Below are 20,381 nucleotides of genomic sequence, written 5' to 3' on the forward strand. Positions count from 1 at the left end.
CACAAGAGGCACCCAGCCCTGTCTCCTGGCAGGGTAAATCCATGTCCCATTTCCCAGCCAGCACTGCCAGTGCCGTTTGTTGTGTATTTATAGCTGTGCATCACATCCCTGCTTTAGGGCAGGCTGGGAATAACACAGTTCCCAACACAGCCCAAGCTGCAGGATTTCCTGTCCCTTCCTTTCACCAGCTGCCACGGGCTGTCCAACAGCTCCCATCCCAGTTCTGCCCATCCTGGAATGACATGGATCATTTCTGAAACCTGCAGTCTGTTCTACAAGCCACTCACACACTCTGAACGCTCTCATGGATCTGTGTCCCTGCAATTCCAGGTGCCACAGCACAATATTCCAGCACAGAACGTGGAATCCCAGCCTGCTGTGGGCTGCAAGGGACCTCAGAGCCCACCCAGTGCCACCCCTGCCATGGCACGGACACCTTCCCTGGCCCAGGCTGCTCCCAGCCCCGTCCTTGGGTTCTGTGAATTCTCTGCACCCAAAACTGGAATAATTTCCATAAGTTGTGTAATTATCCCCTGCAATTCCACCCAGCACTCGAGACGAGCTCTGCTCATTCCCCACCTCGGCTCCTCCGCCTGCTCAAACGTGACTTGCCATTATATAATTTCAGCTGCTTCTTTATGTTGATTTATTATCCAATCCAGGAACAATATCAGTGCATCTTTTGATGTGATGGAAGCAATTATCCCACAGCTTCCATCCGCACCAGAGTCAAGTATATATAAATATATATTCATATACACACATATATGCATTTCATACATGCGGATCGAGTTCAAGTGCTTATTTTAATTATAACTGCCGCTCACCAAATAAGCTGGAATGATTTAAGGCAATCTTAACCTTTAAGGAATAAATATTTATGCTTTGGAGCTCTTTGTGCTTATGAAGAGCAGCCTTTGCAATGGATGGCTTTGGAATACAAATCCAGCCTGGCTGGAGCTGAATGCCACGATGCAACATCAGCCTGAACTGAACAGAACCCAGGCTGGAACTCCACCTGAGCGTGAGCCCGCACGCCGAGTGTGTTGGGATTAAATTTAGGCCAATTTTACTCTAAAACAGCCCTGAGGAGGGGGAGGGAGGAGGAGAGTGTGGTTCCCTGTGGAGTTTTGGGTGCTTGCAGAGCCAGGGCGGGCTGATGAGCCAGCAGTGCCTCTGGAGAACATCTGCCCACTCCTGAGATCATTTCAGCCATTGCCCAGCACCTCCCAAACACAGCCTCCCCTCCTTCCTACTGCTCCTGGCCCTGTCACCCTGTCCCTGTCACCTCCTGCTGTCCCTGCCACCTTCTCCAGCCTCTGCTCACTTCCCCAGCCCCGTGGGATGTGAGGAGTGCCTGTAATTGCCAGCCCTGTGTGAGGAGAAGGAGAAGGAGAAGGAGAAGGAGAAGGAGAAGGAGAAGGAGAAGGAGAAGGAGAAGGAGAAGGAGAAGGAGAAGGAGAAGGAGAAGGAGAAGGAGAAGGAGAAGGAGAAGGAGAAGGAGAAGGAGAAGGAGAAGGAGAAGGAGAAGGAGAAGGAGAAGGAGAAGGAGAAGGAGAAGGAGAAGAGAATAATCTGAGCACTCTGATGAGGCTGAGGCAGCTCGGGCAGAGGCATCAGCACAAACTCCTGCCTGAGATGAGCCAGGCCCAGGCTGGTGCTGCTGAGGGACGTTCTGGGCAGAGCAGAGCAGGCTGCAGGGTGGGCTGGGGAGGGACAATCAAGGTAAATCCACACCTCATGCAATTCTGGCACTACTGGAACACCACCAGGGAGGAACTGGCCCATTCCCAGCCCCTTGGTGGGGGACAGCAGCACCAGCTGGCATCAGCAAATCTCAGAGTCACTACGTGTTGCCCTGATTTTTAAAAGTGTTAAGTTTTCTTTTATAGTTCTTTTGGAAGTTTTGAAGTTCTCATAAAACTCCTTTAGCCTTATGACAATGTTTACATATTTGAGAGTTAGAGTTCCCACACAATTTCATGTAGAAATAGAATAGTTTACATATTTCTCTGTGGGTGGAGAGAAATGATTGATTGATCTTTAGAAAAGTGGTAAGCCCATCCTCCAATCCACAGTCACCTTTAGAATTCTATAAATAGCAGATGTTTGAATAAAACAGGGTCTTTTTCTCTTTTGAACTCACCAAGCTTCTGTGTACTCATTGTGCGTCCAGTAGTGACAGCTATGGTTGGAAAGGACCTTTGAGACCACCAAATGCAGCCAGCACCACCACCATGGTCACCATCAAACCGTGTCCCCAGGTGCCCTGGAGCCCTCCAGAGATGGGGATTCCACCACTCCTTGTGCCAGGGCTTTACAACCCCTTCCCTGACAAAACCTCCCCCGAATTCTGAGCTGAACCTGCCCTGCTGTGGCTGCCCTGCCCTTGAGAGGAGCCCCCAGGGCTCGTCCTGCTGCCACCCAAGTGTCCCCAGCACGGGGAGGAGGAGTTGGTGACATGCTGGGATGTCACCAGGCAGCCTGATGGCAGAGAAATCAGTGACTGCAGCTGCTGTCCTGACAGGCAGGCCCAGAAATGCACCCAGACATTTTTATTAGTGCTGCTGTCACCTCCCGAGCCCAGGAGGTGCTGCAGGTCAGGCCTCAGGGACCTGCTCCATTCAGAAGCACAGTCCATCCTGATGAGATCATTTGGGGCACTCCTGCCTCTCTGCAAAAGACAAGAGAAGTCTCTCTGCTTGAAAAAAAAAAAGGAAGAATCGAGCAGCAATAAAAATAAAATCGACTTTTTCCCAAGCAGGCAGCATCCTTGAGCTCCATGCAGCCCCCCAGCTCTGCTCCCTTCCCCTCAAGGACACCCCCACTCCTCCTCGAGGCAGTTCTGGCCGGGTAAACACGAGGCTGCCCAGGAGCCACCTCTGAGAAATTTTCCTTCCTCCTCTGTTCCTTTGTCAGGCCCAGACAGGTTCATTAAAAACATTCAGCACTTTCTGAACCTGATTATGCCCTTCCCTGTGCCTCAGAGCTGGGGACGTGTGGTGCTTCCTGAGCAGCAGCTGCCCTTGGTGCCTGCACTGGGGCTGCTGGGGAGGAGATCCTGGCACAGCTGGCACAGCTGGCACAGCTGGCACAGCTGCTGCAGGGCTCAGCACAGCTGCCCTGCCCCACTGCCAGCCCAAATTCAGCCCTGGGGTGAGCTGCAGCCCAGCTGCTGCTCCCTGGGTGATGGAGAGAGCCCCAGCAGTGCTTTGGGAGCCAAACCCAGCCAAATGGGGCTGGGAATGGCCATCCCTGCCTGCCCTTCCTGCTGGGACCCAGCCCAGGGGCTCGCAGGGCACCGGGGTGGATGGGCAGGGCTCCGGCCCACCTGGGAACAGCAGCAGCAAGCCCAAGGGCGAGGGGCACACAGGGCTGGCCTGGGACAGGGGACACACCAGGCACAGAGCCTGGGGTGCCAGGCTGCTGGGGGCTGCCTCAATCCCACTAAATCCCATCCAGGGACACCTCCTGTGGGAATCCAGGGCTTCCCTCTGGCTGCCCTGGCAGGTCTGGGACCCTGGCAGGGGTCAGGAACCCCCTGGACAGAGCCCCCAGAGACACTGGCTGTGATCTCTGCCCATGGAAAAGAGTTTTCAATCTCAGAGGATGAATTACCAGCTCTGAGTGTTTGATATCAGTAATAATTAAGTGTGGCACGGGTGCAAAAGTAAAATTTTAGGATTCTAGATGAGGGGTCCAAAGGGGACAAGCTGGAGGAAATTGGGTGTGCCTTGTCCTTTTTCTCCTTCTTCATGCCCTCCATGTCTCACTGTGGTGTTGGCATTTTTCTGTTGGTTCAGGCTGGGGACACACTGTCCAACGTAGGTGACAGATATTGGCACGTTCTTGTAAATGCAGCCCAGGGAGTTTCTGGTATTTAATGTTTGTCACATCCCACTGAGGGCAGAGCCCCACACGCTGCCCTGCAGGACAGAGCTGGGCAGGGCAGCAGAACATGTGAGAGATAAACAGAATAAACGACCTGGAAACCAGCACAGACCAATTATGGCTTCTGCTTTGGCAGGGGGGCTGAGAGACAGAGACTTTCTACAATCTCATTTAAATATCATTTAAATATCACAGATTCCAACAACCTCCCACTGTCCCAGGTGCTCCCAGCCCCAATGTCCAACCTGGCCTGGGGCACTGCCAGGGACCCACAGTCCACTTCCACCAGCAGGGAGGAAAAAGGAGGAGAATTTTATAAATCTGACTTTTCTGGTCTCCTCCCCAGTCAGAAACAACCCTGGAAACGTTGGCAGCATCCCTGGTTTGGGCAGAATGAGCCCAATTCTTTGCCCTCCATCCTTCATCCATCCGTCCTGTGCTTTGTGTTTGTTTGGGTTTTGCCATTCTTAAACTGAAAAAAGGAAGTGGAAATTTCTCCTGAAGAGCTGAGCTCCTCTCCTGCTGCCCTGGGAAGTGACAGAAAGAATCCATTTGTGCCCTGGGGTGGAGCACAGGAGTGTTGTTATTGGACACAAAGTACGAAGGACACAAATGCTTGGGAAATTTAAAGGCTAAAAAAGAGTGTTCTGGTATTTATAGAATTCCAGAGGTGACTGTGGATTGGAGGATGGAATTACTACTTCTCCAGCCACACTGGTTAATCTAACAGTCTATTAATTTTCTCTTCTCACAAAGAAGAACACAAAATAATCATTATTTACATGAACAGTGTGTGAGAGCTCCAGTAGAAATATGTAAACAGATCAGAAGGTTGAAGAATTTTTATGAGAATTTTAGGATTTTCAAAAGAGCTATAAAAGAAAACTTAACACTTAAAAATCAGGGCAACATCGGAGAACAACACCGAGCTGGAAGGTGAGGGGTGACAGCAGCAGGGATGTTTGTCCCTGGCAAGGCAGAGCAGGGATGGCACAGCCTGGCACTGGCACAGGGGACTCGAGGCCACCACCAGGGCTGGGAGAAGCAGGATTTTGGCACAGAAATGCTTTGGGTTTTTTTTAGTTTAAAATTGATGGTGTAGAAGCCAAGTCACCCCACAGGATTCCATCAGGCGAATAAATTGCCCTGGAAGGGGGTCAGAAAATTAGTGAAGGGTCTTCTGTGTCAGGTGAAATGAAAAATAAAAGCATGAATGAAATAAATAAAATAAAAGGCACAGAACTAATAAATAAAAGGCACGGAACTACAGCTGGGGAAGGATTTATGCACAGCTAAATCAGTGTACAGAGAGCAAAACTACGGAGAGCCATCACGGGTCTGTTCCGTGGGACATTCCCACCCTGGCAGTGTCCCGGGCCAGGGCCAGGGCTGGAGCAGTGGGCAGTGGGAGCTGTCCCTGCCCTGGCACTGGAGGGCGTCTGAGCCATCCCAGCCCATTCCACGGCTGTGGATCTCCAGCAGATCCCAGCTCCTGCTGGCCCCAGCCCGAGCCCGCAGCCTCCCAGCGGAGCAGGAGTTTGTTCTGCAGGGTCGTTTGGAGCTCTCATCTCAATCTGCATGGCCATAACCACCTCAGGAGCTGCTGCATGCTGGAGTAAATTGCTTATTGGAGCGGGAAGGGAAGAGGGAGAGAAGAAGTCAGCAAGAATTCCTGAAAATCTGCAGAGTCAGGGCAATGAGCACCTTCTGCAACGAGCTGTGCTGTGTTTCCCTCCCCGCTTTCCCCTCCTTTAACAACCTGTTTTTTTTGCAATTTCCACCAAATGAGCAGCGAAACGAGGGAAGGCTTCAAGAGCAAAGTGAAATCCAAACCAATCAACCCCCCCTAAAAGCAGGAGTGTCACATTGAGCCATTTCTTACAGCCCTGTCTGTGCTCTGGGTGTTTGCAATGTCACCTGTAAATCCAGCCAGGGAAACGCTCCTGCCCCGAGGGAGGGGACACTGCAGGACGACCTTTGAAGGGCCCCTCAAAACCAAATTATTCCATGGATCTGTGAGAGTGACAGTGCCAGCAGAGCCCCACACCCCAAACCGCTGGGTTTAGGGGATGAAATATCCCCCAAAGCCCAGTGAAGTGCCCTGCTCCTCTGTGCCAGGGATAACCTGGGGAAGCCACAGCTCTGATCGCCCTTCAAAGCCCTGCTGCACATTTGGGGCACCTGGGGAGTCCCAGCTTAAAAATTCCTCAGAGGAATCACTTCAGACAGGGTTTATCATCCCCATTTCTTCTCTTTTGGGGGGAATGGTTGCTCAAGGCCCTGTGCCCATCCCAACAATCCCTTGCCCAGCCCTGACCAGCTCTGGTGCTGCCCTTGTGATCCCAGGCAGGAATTCTCCCCTTTGTGCCAAATCCCAACATTGGCTTTAAGTGGGAAAAAAGAAGTTCAAAGTGGAACAAGAACCCTGTGAGCAGCAGAAGCTAACAGGAAGCATTTCCCAACTTTTGATGAGATTTCTCATCACAAGAGCTGTAGGAGCAGGGCTCACCACAGCGGAATTGAACCTGACATGTTGAATAACAAAAACAGCAGGATTGTTAAACCCCATTCAAGCCTTGCTTAGAAAAGCAAATGATGCAAATCCTCGTGGGCTCAGCTCGTGGCCCTGGGTGAGTGCTGAGCTGAGCCCTGCTCCAGACCCTGCTGGGCTCAGACCCACAGCTGCAGGCTGATGTCACTGCAGGACACGTGAAAGCACCACACGAGGTGGAAAAGAGGAAGTTTATTTTCTGACTCCAGCATTTCTACTTTTCCAAAAGTGGGTTGGAGGGTGAACGTGCCACCTCTCCAATGACATTGGACAAAGCACCAGTACATCAAGTTTCTCTGCCTCTATGAAGGAATGCAAAACAATAGATTGTTTACAGAAAGTTGGGTGAGAAAGTCCTCTACAAGGATGTAAACTCAAAAAGCTTTAAAAAATCCTGAGAACCAGGGTGGCAGGCTGGGAATGCAGCTCCTGCTGGAAGCTTCCTCTCCCTGCTCTGGTTTGGAAGCTGAGCAGCCAGGGAGGGTTTGGGGGGACTGCTGGGTGCCTGTGCCACGCCAGGAGCTGGCCTGGACCCTGTGGGGCCCCTCCAGCTCAGGATGTGCTGCGACGATGTCGGAGCTCAAAATGTCCCTCAGACATTTTTGGATGTTCCGGGTCCAGGTCAGAAGCATTTGAGACCCTGGCAGGCAGCTGGAAACAGCTGTGATTTTGGGATTGAGCCATGGAATGATTTACCAACCTTGCAGGAAGAACAAGAAGTCACAAAAGTTTAGATATTATAGTAGAAGTAGTCACAGAGCAGAGGGAAGAATTTTTGAGTGCTGTACAGGGGGGTTTTTACTTTGTACATGGGGGTCAGAGGTTTTAACATGGATTTGGGATTTGGGCCTGCCCTGTCCTCCCTCTTTCTTCTTCCTTACCTCCATGTTCTTGGTGATGTTGGCACTCACATGTTGGTTTAGAGTAGAAAATCACCATTTAATATAGGTAATAGGCATTGTGAAAAACTGTAACCATGTAACACGTAATGTACCATATAAAAGATAGAAAAGCACCATTTAATATAGGTAATAGGCATTGGGGGAAAACTGCAAACATGTAACACGTAATGTACCATATAAAATATAGAAAATCACCATTTAATATAGGTAATAGGCATTGGGGAAAAACTGTAACCATGTCACACGTAATGTCCCATATAAAAGAGAGCAGCAGCCCTGGGTGGGAGAGAAGAAGCAGTCGGGGTCAGAGAGGATGTCAGGGTGTGTGTGTGCCTCTGCCTGAGCTGTGAGCAAACCACAGCAGCCCCAGAAGAAAATCTTTTAGATAACTTGCAATAAACTGCCTTGAGACCAACAACAGAGACTGCTGAGCCTTTCTTTGGAAGCACGGGTTGGAGGAGAGACTTTTCCACCACACGGAGCCACCCCTGACCTAGAGGTGAGCTCCAGCATGACCCCAGGGTAAAACTCCCCTTTTCTCACTCATTTCCACGTGCCCTGATGTGGAGTGTGAGCCCCTTCCTGCAGAGCCCCAGGGGTGGCTCCTCCTTGAGCTCGCTGCGTGCAGAGAGGGACTGGAGAGCAACAGGCAGCAGAATTTATCCTGGGGAGCACAGAGCATTCCTTTAGGGACGCTGCTGGCATTATTTGGGATTTTGACACGTTGCTCTGAGTCACTGAGCTGCTCTGGCAAGGTGGGAATGGCTCTCCTGCAAAGGGATCCCACAGGACACCACAGGGGGAACTCAGAGTGGAACAGGGGCTGGCAGGAGGGATTTTCTGGGAAGGACAGAATCCCAGCCTGGCTTCTGTTGGAAGGACCTTACAGCCCATCCCACCCCAGCCCTGCCAAGGGCAGGGACACCTCCCACTATCCCAGGCTGCTCCAAGCCCCAAATCCTTCTCCTTTCCCCCTTCCACCATCCCCACACACTGCATGTGCCAACAGAGCTGCAAGTGCAATAAAATCCATGAAATTCCATTTAGCACTCTGGGGAAGCTCCTATGGCACGCTTAAAGATGGGAAATGTAATTATTTTCCCTATTTTATATTCTGGCCAAGAAGGAAGATTCATTTTACCTCATCGTATTTCTTTACACTTTAGTGGGGCCTGGCTGAGGAATGGGGGAGTCAACCAGGAAACACCCAGAGCTCCAAAGCAAAACGGGGTGCAAACACCCCAACAGCAGGAAAATCCCTGTGGATTTGGTTCCTGCCATGCAGGGGGCTGGAGAGCAATAGCTGTTTGACTGGAATAATAATAATAAATAACAATAGCAATAATAATTACACCACAAACCCTGATCTCTCAGCCTCAGAGACACCCCCCCCCCACGTCCTGCCATGGTGCCCTGGAATTTCTATTCCCTCATCATAAACTCCCAGTCAGGTATTTCTGTATTAATTTTAGTTTCCAGGATGAAGTGTAGCAGCAATTTGAATGGCTCACAGGATGTTTTGTGGCACAGGGTTTGCTCTGCTCTCAATCCCCTTAGAGAGAATGTCTGGAGCATTCCAGGGTCCCCTTCTATTCCAGGGAATGCTGAGATTATCCTTTCCCTAACACGCCATACTCAGAATTGCACCAGGAGGCAAAAGACCCTGCAGATGCAAATCCTAAAAATGGAGATCAATCCAGTTTTGCACTGAGTTTACCCCACATCCAGCTCTGATTCAGGCCAAACATTGGGAATATATTAGTTTAAATCCACTCTGTTGCTTCATTTTACAGCATCAAAACCAGTTCCCAAACAGCTGAATAATAAGTTGAACACATAAAAAATAATTTAAAAAAAATCCTTTTTTTTCCCCCTCACTAATAAGCAAGACAAAAGCACACAAAGCACCATCACCCCCATCTTTTACAGGGGCCTCAGCAGGATTTGCTGCCTTGCTGCCCTCTCCAAGTCCCCCAGTATTCCTGCTGGGCACCCCCACGCAGCACAAAAGCTGGGCCTGAACATCCCCTGGGAATTATTTTGCATCCCAGCACTATTCCACTAAGCCTTGGCCACACTGCACAGTTCCTAATGCTTTAATTGCATAAATAAATTTCAGGACGCAGCAGCAGCCACCAAAACAAGGTGTTCCCTCAGCCCTGATTAAAACTCACGGGATTCTCACAGGAATTCTCATTCATTCATCTTCTCCTGGAGAGGGACAAGCAAGGACTCCTGCTGGAATGATCCCATTATCCTTCCAAGGTTTATTCCTTTCTTTCTCTGTGTTTGGGTTTTCCTTCTAGGACTTCTGCTCCATTTACAAGGCATATATCCAGTTTAGCGAGGGCTTTTTAAGCTACACAAATCTCAGTGAATCTGGGTCTGTAACAGAAAGAAAAGAGCCCGACCTGCCCCTCAGAGGGACCCAGGGAAAATGAAAATTCCTGTGCCAGGTGACCCCGAGGGCTGGGGAGATCCCCCTGGCAGGGCTCCGAGCAGGGCAGCAGCTGGGAGCTGACTGAAACACTGCACAGCACTGCACTGCTCCCAGAAAAACCCAGCTCAGTGCCTTAACAAGCACTTACAGACACAGTAAATTAACTCTGACTCTCGTGACATTTACCAAGAGCTGGGCGCCACGGAGAGGATTTGGGTTGTTTGTCTTTTGTAGCTGCCACTGGGGTATTGATGTTTTTCCTTTTGTCAATACCTGCAGTTACATCCCAGGCACTGGGAGCCTCTCCTGGAGCACAGCGTGGGAGCAGCTGCCTAGCCCTGAACCTGGCCTAAACAGGACGGGGTTGTGGTTTTTCCTGGTGCCCAGCCTGACCCTCAGCTCCTGCCCCTGCTCCCCAGACATCCCAAAGCCTTGGGAATCCCCTGTTGGTACAAAGTGCACTGAGATCCATAAGCCCAGTGTGGTCCATCCAGGGATTTGCACCAATAAACTCCCCCTGACTGGCTTTGGGTGGTGCAGAAATGTGCAGTATCACAGAGCTGTGCCTGACCTCACCCTGCCTGTCCTCCTCCTGCTTGGCAACCCAAAAAAGCTGAATTTTCACACTGAGAGCCACCAGCCCATTTCTGACAGAGTCCGAACTGGGCAGCTCCAGCTTCCAGCAGGGACTCCCCGTGCAGGGAGGAGGGAATTGGAACCATTTCAGTGGGTGCTGTGCATTGTTTGAGCCCTGTACCCCCTCACCTTCCCTCTGGTGTGCCAACACAGGGAACCAAAAGGGGATTCTGTGCTGCACATTAGCCCAGGCAGGCAGCGATCACTTTAATAACTATAAGCATTCATTACTTGCTTCGTTACCCAGCATTAGAGCTGGGCACATCATTTACAGCGAGCTCGTTGGAGCCACCCAGCACTGCCAGGCCAGCCCGTGCCAGTGCCAGTGCCACCCACGGGGCACAGCCAGCAGGGCCAGGGGAAGATCCCTGAGGAGAGGAACGCCACGTTCCTGCCTGAATCCAGAGAGGAACACCACATTCCTGCCTGAACCCAGAGAGGAACACCACGTTCCTGCCTGAGGAATGCCACATTCCTGCCTGAGCCCAGAGAGGAACGCCACGTTCCTGCCCTGAGCCCAGAGAGGAACGCCACGTTCCTGCCCAGAACCCAGAGAGGAACGCCACGTTCCTGCCTGAAGCCAGAGAGGAACGCCACGTTCCTTCCCAGAACCCAGAGAGGAACGCCACGTTCCTGCCTGAACCCAGAGAGGAACGCCACGTTCCTGCCCTGAGCCCAGAGAGGAACGCCACGTTCCTGCCTGAAGCCAGAGAGGAACACCACATTCCTGCCTGAGGAACGCCACGTTCCTGCCTGAACCCAGAGAGGAACGCCACGTTCCTGCCTGAACCCAGAGAGGAATAAACTGCCTTGAGACCGATCAACAGAGACTGCTGAGCCTTTCTTTGGAAGCAGGGTTGGAGGAGAGACTTTTCCACCACACGGAGCCACCCCTGACCCAGGGTGGGCTCCGGCACTCTCCCAGCCCAGGAGCCATCTCCAGCCGTGCCCTGAGCTGGCTCAGCCAGCAGCCCTGCCAAGGAGGGACTGACAGACACAGACAGAGCTCGGCACAAAGCTGGCACCGAGAGCTGGCCTTGACACACAGCATTGAGGTGCAGAGAGGAAAAAGGCTCCGTCACTTCCCAGCTGTTCCGTGGCAGCCTAAACCACCACATTTAAACCCTTAAATAATGCTGAGAGCCAGGGAACAGGTGGCAGATGGATTCTATGGCAGATGGTGCCTTTTTTAATATTTGTGCTCGCTGCTAATTTACAGAGTCCATAAGCACAGACTCATCTCTTACCTTCTTCACTGCCACCATTAAAAACCTGCATGTGAGGAAAATAAACACCCACTTCTTTATGCAGTAGCTGCAGAGGGGTGTTAGAGATTACCAGACACCCCATTCCTTAATTACTGCAGGTAAGTGCTGGTGGTTGCAGATTTAATGCATTTAGGGTTCCTTTGAGGCAGATTTCAGAGCTTGCATGGCAGTGCTGGGAAATGCAGTTTCCTCCCCCAGCAGAGCCCAGGAAGATGCAGCACAGCGAGGAGCTGCATCTCCTGTTTAGTCTTTATGTTAAACCTGGCACAAAATCCACGCTCACAGCCAGGCTGCCATGAAATATTTAAGGGAACATTTGCCTGGGAGATGCACGAGCAGCACCAGCAGTAGATGCAAAATGAAGAAAGGAAATAAAAGCAATAGTAACCCAAAATGGGGTTACAATGGCATTGCTGGAAGCTTCTCTGCTCACCTCGCTGGGGTGGGAGCAGAGGGCAGAGCAATGTGGGGCCAAGGCCCCTCTTGCTGCTCAGAGCCTGAGCTGGAGCCTCTCCAGCCACAGATCACTCCATGGACAGGTTCCTCAAGCTTCAATATTTTATTCCATATAAAACAGCATTTTATGCTGCTATTAAACCCAGCACTTTTATGCTGCTTCTCTCCCACACGTTTATTTCATCATTACACGTTTTCCTCGGCTCAGCACGGTGACAAACCAATCCCCAAGGGCAGCCCTGATGCAGAGCCAAGCTCAGCAGCCTGCAGCAGCCAGCACCTCCCAGCCCGTGCCCAGCCCCGCTCCCAGGGATCCAGCCGGGATCCCTCACAGCCTCCTGCTGCACATGGCTTTAAACTCCTTCAATAGCCTCTGCTCCCCCACTGCTTTGCTTCTGATTTTCCTTCCCAAAATGTAAGATAAATGGTATTAAAAACGAATTTTTTTAAGTGACCCCTGCATTGTGCGCGCTCGCGGTTCCCTGAAATTCCTGGTGATTTGCTTTGAGGGATTCCAAGGAATTTCCTCTGTGAGGATGGAAAAGCAGCAAAGCCTGGATGCTCACCTGCCCTGTGCCCTTCCCACAGCTCCCACCTCGTGTTGGCACCCTGCTATTCCCAAAGCTATTCATTAGGAATCCAACTGTATTCATTAGGAATTTACTGCAAGGCTGCAAAACTGACTACAATCAAAGGTCTAAAATATAAATATTCACTCCTAAGACTGAGCAAATCCCTGTGACTGCAGACACAGGACTACACAAGGTAGAAACAGGACACTAATTTCAAACAGAATCAATTAACAGGGGATAATCAATTAACACACACAATTCAGCCTTCCAGGCACCAATAAACATGGAGAGTGAAGTTGGAAAAAATGTCATTTTGGGGTTTCTGAGGTCATTAGCTCCGAGTGCCACCTCCAGGTGACAACTTCAGGGATGGGATCCAACCCTCCCTGGGCAGTTCCAGTTCCTGAGCCCCTTTCCATGGGGAAATTCCTGCTGGTTCCACCCTGAGCTCCCCTGAGCCCAGCCTGAGGCCGTTCCCTCTCCTCCTGTCCCTGTTCCTGGAGCAGAGCCCGACCCCCCGGCTGTCCCCTCCTGGCAGGAGCTGTGAGAGCCACAAGGTCCCCCCGATCCCCCTTTTCCTGCCCCTTCCCTCCTCTGGGCCCGTCCCCAGCCCTGCAGGAAGGAATCCCTGGGATCCATCTCTCATTAAACTCTCCCACCAAGGCCACCCCAGAACTGCACCTTCTGCAGAATTCCATCTCCCTGAGCCTTGCTGTGCTGCGCTTCAATTACCAAAAAGATGGAAAACGCACCCTCATTTACATTTTTAACTTAATTGGCAGGTAACTGGTCTAAAAATAGCCCCGAGCATCCCAGGTGCAGTTCCAAACATTGTCCCAAAGGCTCCTGACCAGCCAGACCTGCCTGGCCAGGCAGGGCTGCCACCTTCAGAGAGGTTTCACTCAACACCCAAAAAGAGGGATTTCCCCAGGACACACAAAAGGAGGTTTTTCTCCAGCACACCCAGAAAAGAGGGGTTTCTCCAGGACACACAAAAAGAGGGATTTCTCCAGCACACCCAGAAAAGAGGGATTTCTCCAGCACACCCAGAAAAGAGGGGTTTCTCCAGGACACCCAGAAAAGAGGGGTTTCTCCAGGACACCCAGAAAAGAGGGATTTCTCCAGGACAACCACACCTCAGCTCTGGGAAAGGACCCGGGCTGAGCTCTCCCAGAGTTTGTAACTAAAACCACCCAGAGAATTGCTTGGGACTTCACCAAGTGCTGTCCCAGGCTGTGCAGACACCTTGTGAGTGCCCGTGAGCATTTTGGCTCAGCTGGGAACCCTCACCACACCCTGAGGGTGTTTGTCCTGCACTGCAAGGCAAGTTTATTCAATTGCCATCTGTTAGAGGTGTGGCACTTATCCTCTGTTAATCAGGCAGTTTGCTTTATCTCTTCCACAGCCAATCCTCCCCTCGGGGAGATATCTGCTGATAATGAACCATTGAATGTCACAGCATGACTGATAAGAACTAGAACAGCCCATTGTGAAGGCTCCACCCAGAGGGAGGAGCCAAGCATTTCTACCTGGATATAATCTGGATTCTTGGGACACCAGCATGGCTTTTCCTGCACTGGATTTCCCAGAGGAACAGCTGCCCCTTCCACTGCAGGAAGACTATACCCTTTTCTACAGGATCACTGCTCCAACAGAGCCACACCTGCCACTCCAGGGACTGCAGCCACAAATCCCAAATAAACTGCCACCAACAGCCTGTGCAACAAATTGTCAGGCTGTACTCTGACTGTCAGTGTTGTTTTGGTTCACTGCACTGTTTATTTTATCTTTTATTTTCAATCACAGAATCCCAGAAACACAGAATAATGAGGTTGGAAGAGACCTCTGAGATCATCAAGTCCAACCCATGCCCTAACGCCACAACTAGACTGTGGCTCTTAAACATATCCAGAAATGGTGATTCCACCATCTCCCTGGGAAGACAATTCCAGTATTTTATTATTCTTTAAGTGAATTTTTTTTTCCTAATATCCAACCTAAACCTACTCTGACATAGCTTTAGACTGTGTTTTCTTCCCTAATAAAGAAATATTATTCCTGCTCCCATGTTTTTGCCTGAGAGGCCCCTTTAATTTCAAATTTATAACCATTCAGAGGAAGGGGGTTTCCATTTCCATTTCCATTTCAGGGGCGGCTCCTGCCTTCCTTAGCAGACACGTGGCTTTCCAAACCAAGACAGCGTGCTGCTGGGGCTCAGAGGTTTTCCCACAGAACCCCCTCAGCTGAGGGAGGAACCAGCTCAGCTGCCCCCAAATGTCACAGCACACACCCATGACAAACATCCTGAGCACACAGCCCGGAGAACACCTCCAAACTGCCCCAGAAATGCCCAATTTACCTCTGGCAGTGCCACCTGTGCCCAGCATCTCTCAGAATCCAGGGCTTCCCTCTGGCTGCCCTGGCAGGTCTGGGACCCTGGCAGGGCTCAGGAACCCCCTGGACAGAGCCCCCAGAGACACTGGCTGTGATCTCTGCCCATGGAAAAGAGTTTTCAATCTTACAGGATCAATTACCAGCTCTGAGGGTTTGATATAAGTAATAATTAAGTGTGGCATGGGGGCAAAAGTAAAATTTTAGGATTCTAGATGAGGGGTCCAAAGGGGACAAGATGGAGGAAATTGGGTGTGCCTTGTCCTTTTTCTCCTTCTTCATGCCCTCCATGTTTCACTGTGGTGTTGGCATTTTTCTGTTGGTTCAGGCTGGGGACACACTGTCCAACGTAGGTGACAGATATTGGCACGTTCTTGTAAATCCAGCCCAGGGAGTTTCTGGTATTGAATGTTTGTCACATCCCACTGAGGGCAGAGCCCCACACGCTGCCCTGCAGGACAGAGCTGGGCAGGGCAGCAGAACATGTGAGAGATCAACAGAATAAACAACCTGGAAACCAGCACAGACCAATTATGGCTTTGCTTTGGCAGTAAGGGTGAAAGACAGAGACTTTCACGATCTGGGGATCGTTTGAACACGTCAGACTCCAACAAGCACCCACCAACACCCTCGCGCCGCGCTGCCCCGGCCGGGCATTACCTGGGCAGGGCGAGGGCAGGAGCGGCGCCTTGGCGGGGCAGCAGCCGAGGAGGGGACAGGGCTGCGGGCCGGGCCCCGGGCCCTGGGCGGCCGCGGGCTCCAGGGCCAGCAGCGCCAGGCCCGGAGAGCCGCCCACGGCCTTGAGGCTGTTCTGGCAACCACCTGTGGGACAGAGAGAGAGAGGCGTGAGGGGGAGCTGGGGCAGAGCAGCGGCGCCGGGACGTGGGCACGCGGTGGGACAATGCGGTTCGTCCCGCCCGGCCCCGCAGAGACAGCGGAGCCTGAGCAGGCGTGAGGTGGGAAAAATCGGATCATTGCGTTCACGCCGGGCTCCAGAGCTCAGGAAGCACAGAAACACAGAATCATTCACAGCGGAGATCCGCAGGGTCACCAGGTCTAAATCCTGATCAGCCCCCACCCTGTCCCCAGCCCAGAGCTCCGAGTGCCACCTCCGGGTGACACCTCCAGGGACGGGCACTGCCACCCCCCTGGGCACCCCCTTGAGCACCCTTTAGCCCCTCACCATCCTCTCCCCAGCCTGACAGTGGCAGGGAAGACCTCCAGAGCTCAATCCTGGCTAATTATGTTAAATAAACAAGAACAGGAGTGATAAAACTCTTGAGGAGCAGAGCAAATCTGACAAACAGCATCTGTTCCTCCCTGCCGAGCTCAGCATTCCCAAATTAAGCATTCATCACCCCACCCCTGCAGGCACTGGGGACACCTGAGGCTGCACAAAGCCCCAGCTGATCCCCTCCTGCCCCAGGCCCTCCCTCACCCCGAGGGTCCCTCCCCGTGCGTATCCCAGCATGGAGAACAGGGATGGGGTTTGGGGAGGGGCACTCTGGGGTGGGGATGCAGCCCCTAAACAACGCCAGGACAACCCCAGCAGGGACCTGGGGTGAGATCACGGGATCAGGGAATGGTTTGGGCTGGAAGGATCCCAAATCCCCCCCAGTGCCCCCCTGCCATGGCAGGGACACCTCCCACTGTCCCAGCTGCTCCAGCCCCAGTGCCCAGCCTGGCCTTGGGCACTGCCAGGGATCCAGGGGCAGCCACAGCTGCTCTGGGAATTCCATCCTGTGCCAGGGCTGTCCACCCTGCCAGGGAACAATTCCTAATTCCCAAAATCCCATCTAAATCTACTCACTGTCAGCTTAAAGCCATTCCCTGTCTCCTGTCCCTCATCCCTTGTCCCAGTCCCTCTGCAGCTCTCCTGGAGCCCCTCCAGGCCCTGGCAGAGCTCTGAGCTCTCCCTGGAGCTGCTCCTGTCCAGGTGAGCCCCCCCAGCTCTCCCAGCTTTGTCCCAGCCCTTTACAAGCAATTGTTTCCCAACAAAATAAGCCCTGCATTAGCAAAGCAGAAGTTTAACATTTTCAGTGTCACCAAAACAAGTCCATTATTTCCACAGTCATTATTCCTCCATGCCAAGAAACACCTGCAAGATGCACTAAGAAACAGGCACTCAGGCCAAACAAACCCCACAAATATTTAAGTTTTGATCACTTAGCAATGGATAAATGAAAACAGACTTTTCTGCCAGACCAACAGTGGAAATTAAAAAACAGAAAATAAAATACCGTCAGCGTCCAACCAATCCAAGTGCTAAATACAAGCTGACTGTTCATTCACCTGGGAAGTGGAGCAATCCTTCAGTGAGATCAAACTCTGCCCTCCAAGAGCCTGTGCTCATTGCAATTCCAGCTGCCTGCTGCTGGGAGAAGCCCACAGAACATCTCCTGCAGCTCCTGTGAAAGCTAATGCTGCCTGCAAGCACCGCTTTGCTGCGCCTTCCTGCAGGGCACACGAGCAGAAAGGTTGTTTACTTCTCATTTCGGTCTTTTCTTCTGGAGAGGAGGATGTGATTTCCCCAAAGAGGGCAGGAAACAGGAGAAGGACGTGAGCCCGGGCAGGCTCCCGAGCTGGGCTGCCTCATTAAACTTGCATCAATCCCCTCATCAAAGTTTCATGCTCGGCTCAGAGACAACTTTGGGTGGTTTCCCCTCCTTTGATGAAGTTCTCTGTCCTTCTCCCCTGGATTAGGAGAGGAATTCCACGGAGGAAGGGCCATGTCTGGGGGTGCAGGGCTGGGGGGAGCACGGGCAGGGGTCAGCGGGGTCCTGCCACGCCTCAGCTCAGCAGATCCCCTGGTTTTTGGGGCTCAGCACATCCCCTGGTTTTTGGGGCTCAGCAGATCTCCTGGCTCTTGGGGCTCAGCACATCCCCTGGTTCTTGGGAGGTGACCCCAAGATTGTAAAAAGTCTTTTTCTCCAGCCCCACAGCCAAAGAAGGAGTCTGAAATGAGCAGGGTCAGCTTCTCAAGGTTGTTTCTTTTCTCTTATCTCCAACATGCTTTCCCAAGGAGCTGGATCTGTCCAGCAGGACAATCTGCACAGACACCCCCACCTTGGGGTGGTGTCACCATTTTATACCAAAAACTGCCTGTGCCATGTTTACAATAACGTGTTGCCAATATCTGTCATTTCTGTTGGGCAGTGTGTCTGTGCCTTAAACCAACAGAAAAGTGTCACCAGCACAGCAAGACATGGAGGGCAAGGAGAAGAAGAAGGAAGGACACGCCCAAATCCCTACATCTTGACCCCCTTAACACCTTATTTTAAAACCCAAAATTTCTAATTTTCCACCCTGTGTTAGTTCAAATATCAAATCTTACTCAAACCCTTGTGGTCTGTAATTCCTCACACAGAGTTGGCAGTTTTTTCCACAGGATAAAATCAAAGCCACAGGTGTTTTTACTTCATGCCAGGGTCTGGAGCAGCCAGGGCAGCCCGAGGGGTGTCCTGGTTCCCACAGCTGCCCATCCCCTCAAACACAACCCAGCTCTGCCAAAGGCACTGCCAGCTGCCCAGGGCTCCCCCAGAGCTGGGGGCTTCCACCCGAGGAGTTCTCCTCACAAACAAACCAGATCTTGCTGCGAGGTTTTTTTTAAAAGTCCTTGAAAGAATTTTAGAGTTCCCACTAATCACCCCACACTCACAGAGGGAATTTAGAAAGCCAAACGCCATGAGAAGAGGAGTCAAACACCATCAGTGATACTGCAATGAGGGGGAAAATGCAGGATTTTTTCCAGCAATGGTGTTTTCCCCAGCTCTGTTTTTGCCAGGTCTGGTACCCCCTGGCAGTGGGGCTCAAACTTCTCTGAATCCCAGAGTCACTGGGGCTGGAAAAGCCCTCCAGGATCACCAAGCTGTGCCCCATCCCCACCCTGTCCCCAGACCAGAGTCCTGGGTGCCACCTCCAGGAGTTCCTGGGCACCCCCAGGGATGGGACCCAACCCTCCCTGGGCAGTTCCAGTGCTCCTGTTCCCAAACCATCAGCACACCTGGCACCAGTCCTGCTGCACCAGGAGTGCCAGTGCAGTGCCAGCCTCCAGCCCAGCCCCCACAGCCCCCAGCCCAGCCAATGCCTTTAACCAGAATTTTCTGTGTTTTTAAAAAGTACTCTCTGCATGTTTAAGCTCTGATGTCTTTAAGCAGAATTTTCTGTATATTTAAAAAGGATTCGCTGCATCTTTAAGCTCTGATGTCTTTAAGCAGAATTTTCTGGATTTTTAAGAAGGATTCTCTGCATCTTTAAGCTCTGAGTCTTTAGGCAGAATTTTCACTATTTTTAAGTTGGATTCTCTTAATTTTAAAGCTCCAGGACTTCAAGCAGAATTCGCTGTCCCTTCCTTTGACCTCAGCTGCAGATGGAGCCCGATGGTGCCACTGTCACCCTCAGCCCCTTCTGGGTGCAGACAGATGTTGCCAGGTGTGCCAGGCAGCTGCTGCTCAGTTTGCTGAAACTTCTGTGCTTTACAACCCCAAAAGGGGCCAGGCAGGCACAGGGCCACGGGAGAGGTGGAAGGATTCTGCAGGAGGGAGGTGACGGGTACAGGACACAAGGGGCTGAGGACATCCCAAAGCACAAATTCGGATTTGTGCAAAACTTTCACCTCCTGTGGAACAAAAGTCTCCTTCTCAACCTGACCCTGTGTTTGGAGTTCCAAAAAAACTCTGAACAGCCTGATATCCTGCAAAGGGAATAAACATATCCCAGAGCAAAGGACACAAACACAGGGATATTCCTGCAATGGGAACACACACAGGGATGTCCCTGCAATGGGGACACACACAGGGTTGTCCCTACACAGGGAACACACACAGGGAACACACACAGGGATATTCCTGCAATGGGAACACACACAGGGATGTCCCTGCACAGGGAACACACTCAGGGATGTCCCTGCACAGGGAACACACAAAGGGAACACATACAGGGATGTCCCTGCAAAGACAAACACACCAATAGTCCTGGAACTGGAAACAAACCAAGCCAGGGATTTCCCTGCTTCCCTGGTGTCCCTGCTTCCCTGGTGTCTCTCCTTCCCTGGTGTCTCTCCTTCCCTGGTGTCCCTGCTTCCCTGATTTTCCTGCTTCCCTGGTGTCCCTCCTTCCCTGATGTCCCTGCTTCCCTGGTGTCCCTCCTTCCCTGATGTCCCTACTTCCCTGGTGTCCCTGCTTCCCAAGGGGGAGAGCAGCTCCCAGCACTGCCTCTGTAGCCCCCAGGGATTTCCAGGAACAGCCCCCTGGCTTTCCTGCCCACGTGCAGTAA

The 20,381-nt window shown here is 51.9% G+C and overlaps 1 protein-coding gene across 6 annotated transcripts in view; it reads right to left on the reverse strand.

Moving 5' to 3' along the window:
- Positions 1-20,381, reverse strand: part of TCERG1L (transcription elongation regulator 1 like) — a 48,411-nt gene that overhangs the window by 20,880 nt on the left and 7,150 nt on the right. For 4 of the 6 annotated variants that reach the window (XM_085583013.1, XM_085583012.1, XM_085583011.1 and 1 more), the window contains exon 4: positions 15,768-15,929. The exons of the other annotated variants lie outside the window; for them this stretch is intronic. In XM_085583013.1, the coding sequence (XP_085439139.1) occupies positions 15,768-15,929 (162 nt within the window). The remainder of the gene's footprint in view (positions 1-15,767; positions 15,930-20,381) is intronic. 6 annotated transcript variants of the gene reach the window in all.

This window comes from Lonchura striata, chromosome 6 (genome assembly GCF_050655825.1).
Source record: "Lonchura striata isolate lonStrDom1 chromosome 6, ASM5065582v1, whole genome shotgun sequence".
Classification (NCBI taxonomy): Eukaryota; Metazoa; Chordata; class Aves; order Passeriformes; family Estrildidae; genus Lonchura; species Lonchura striata.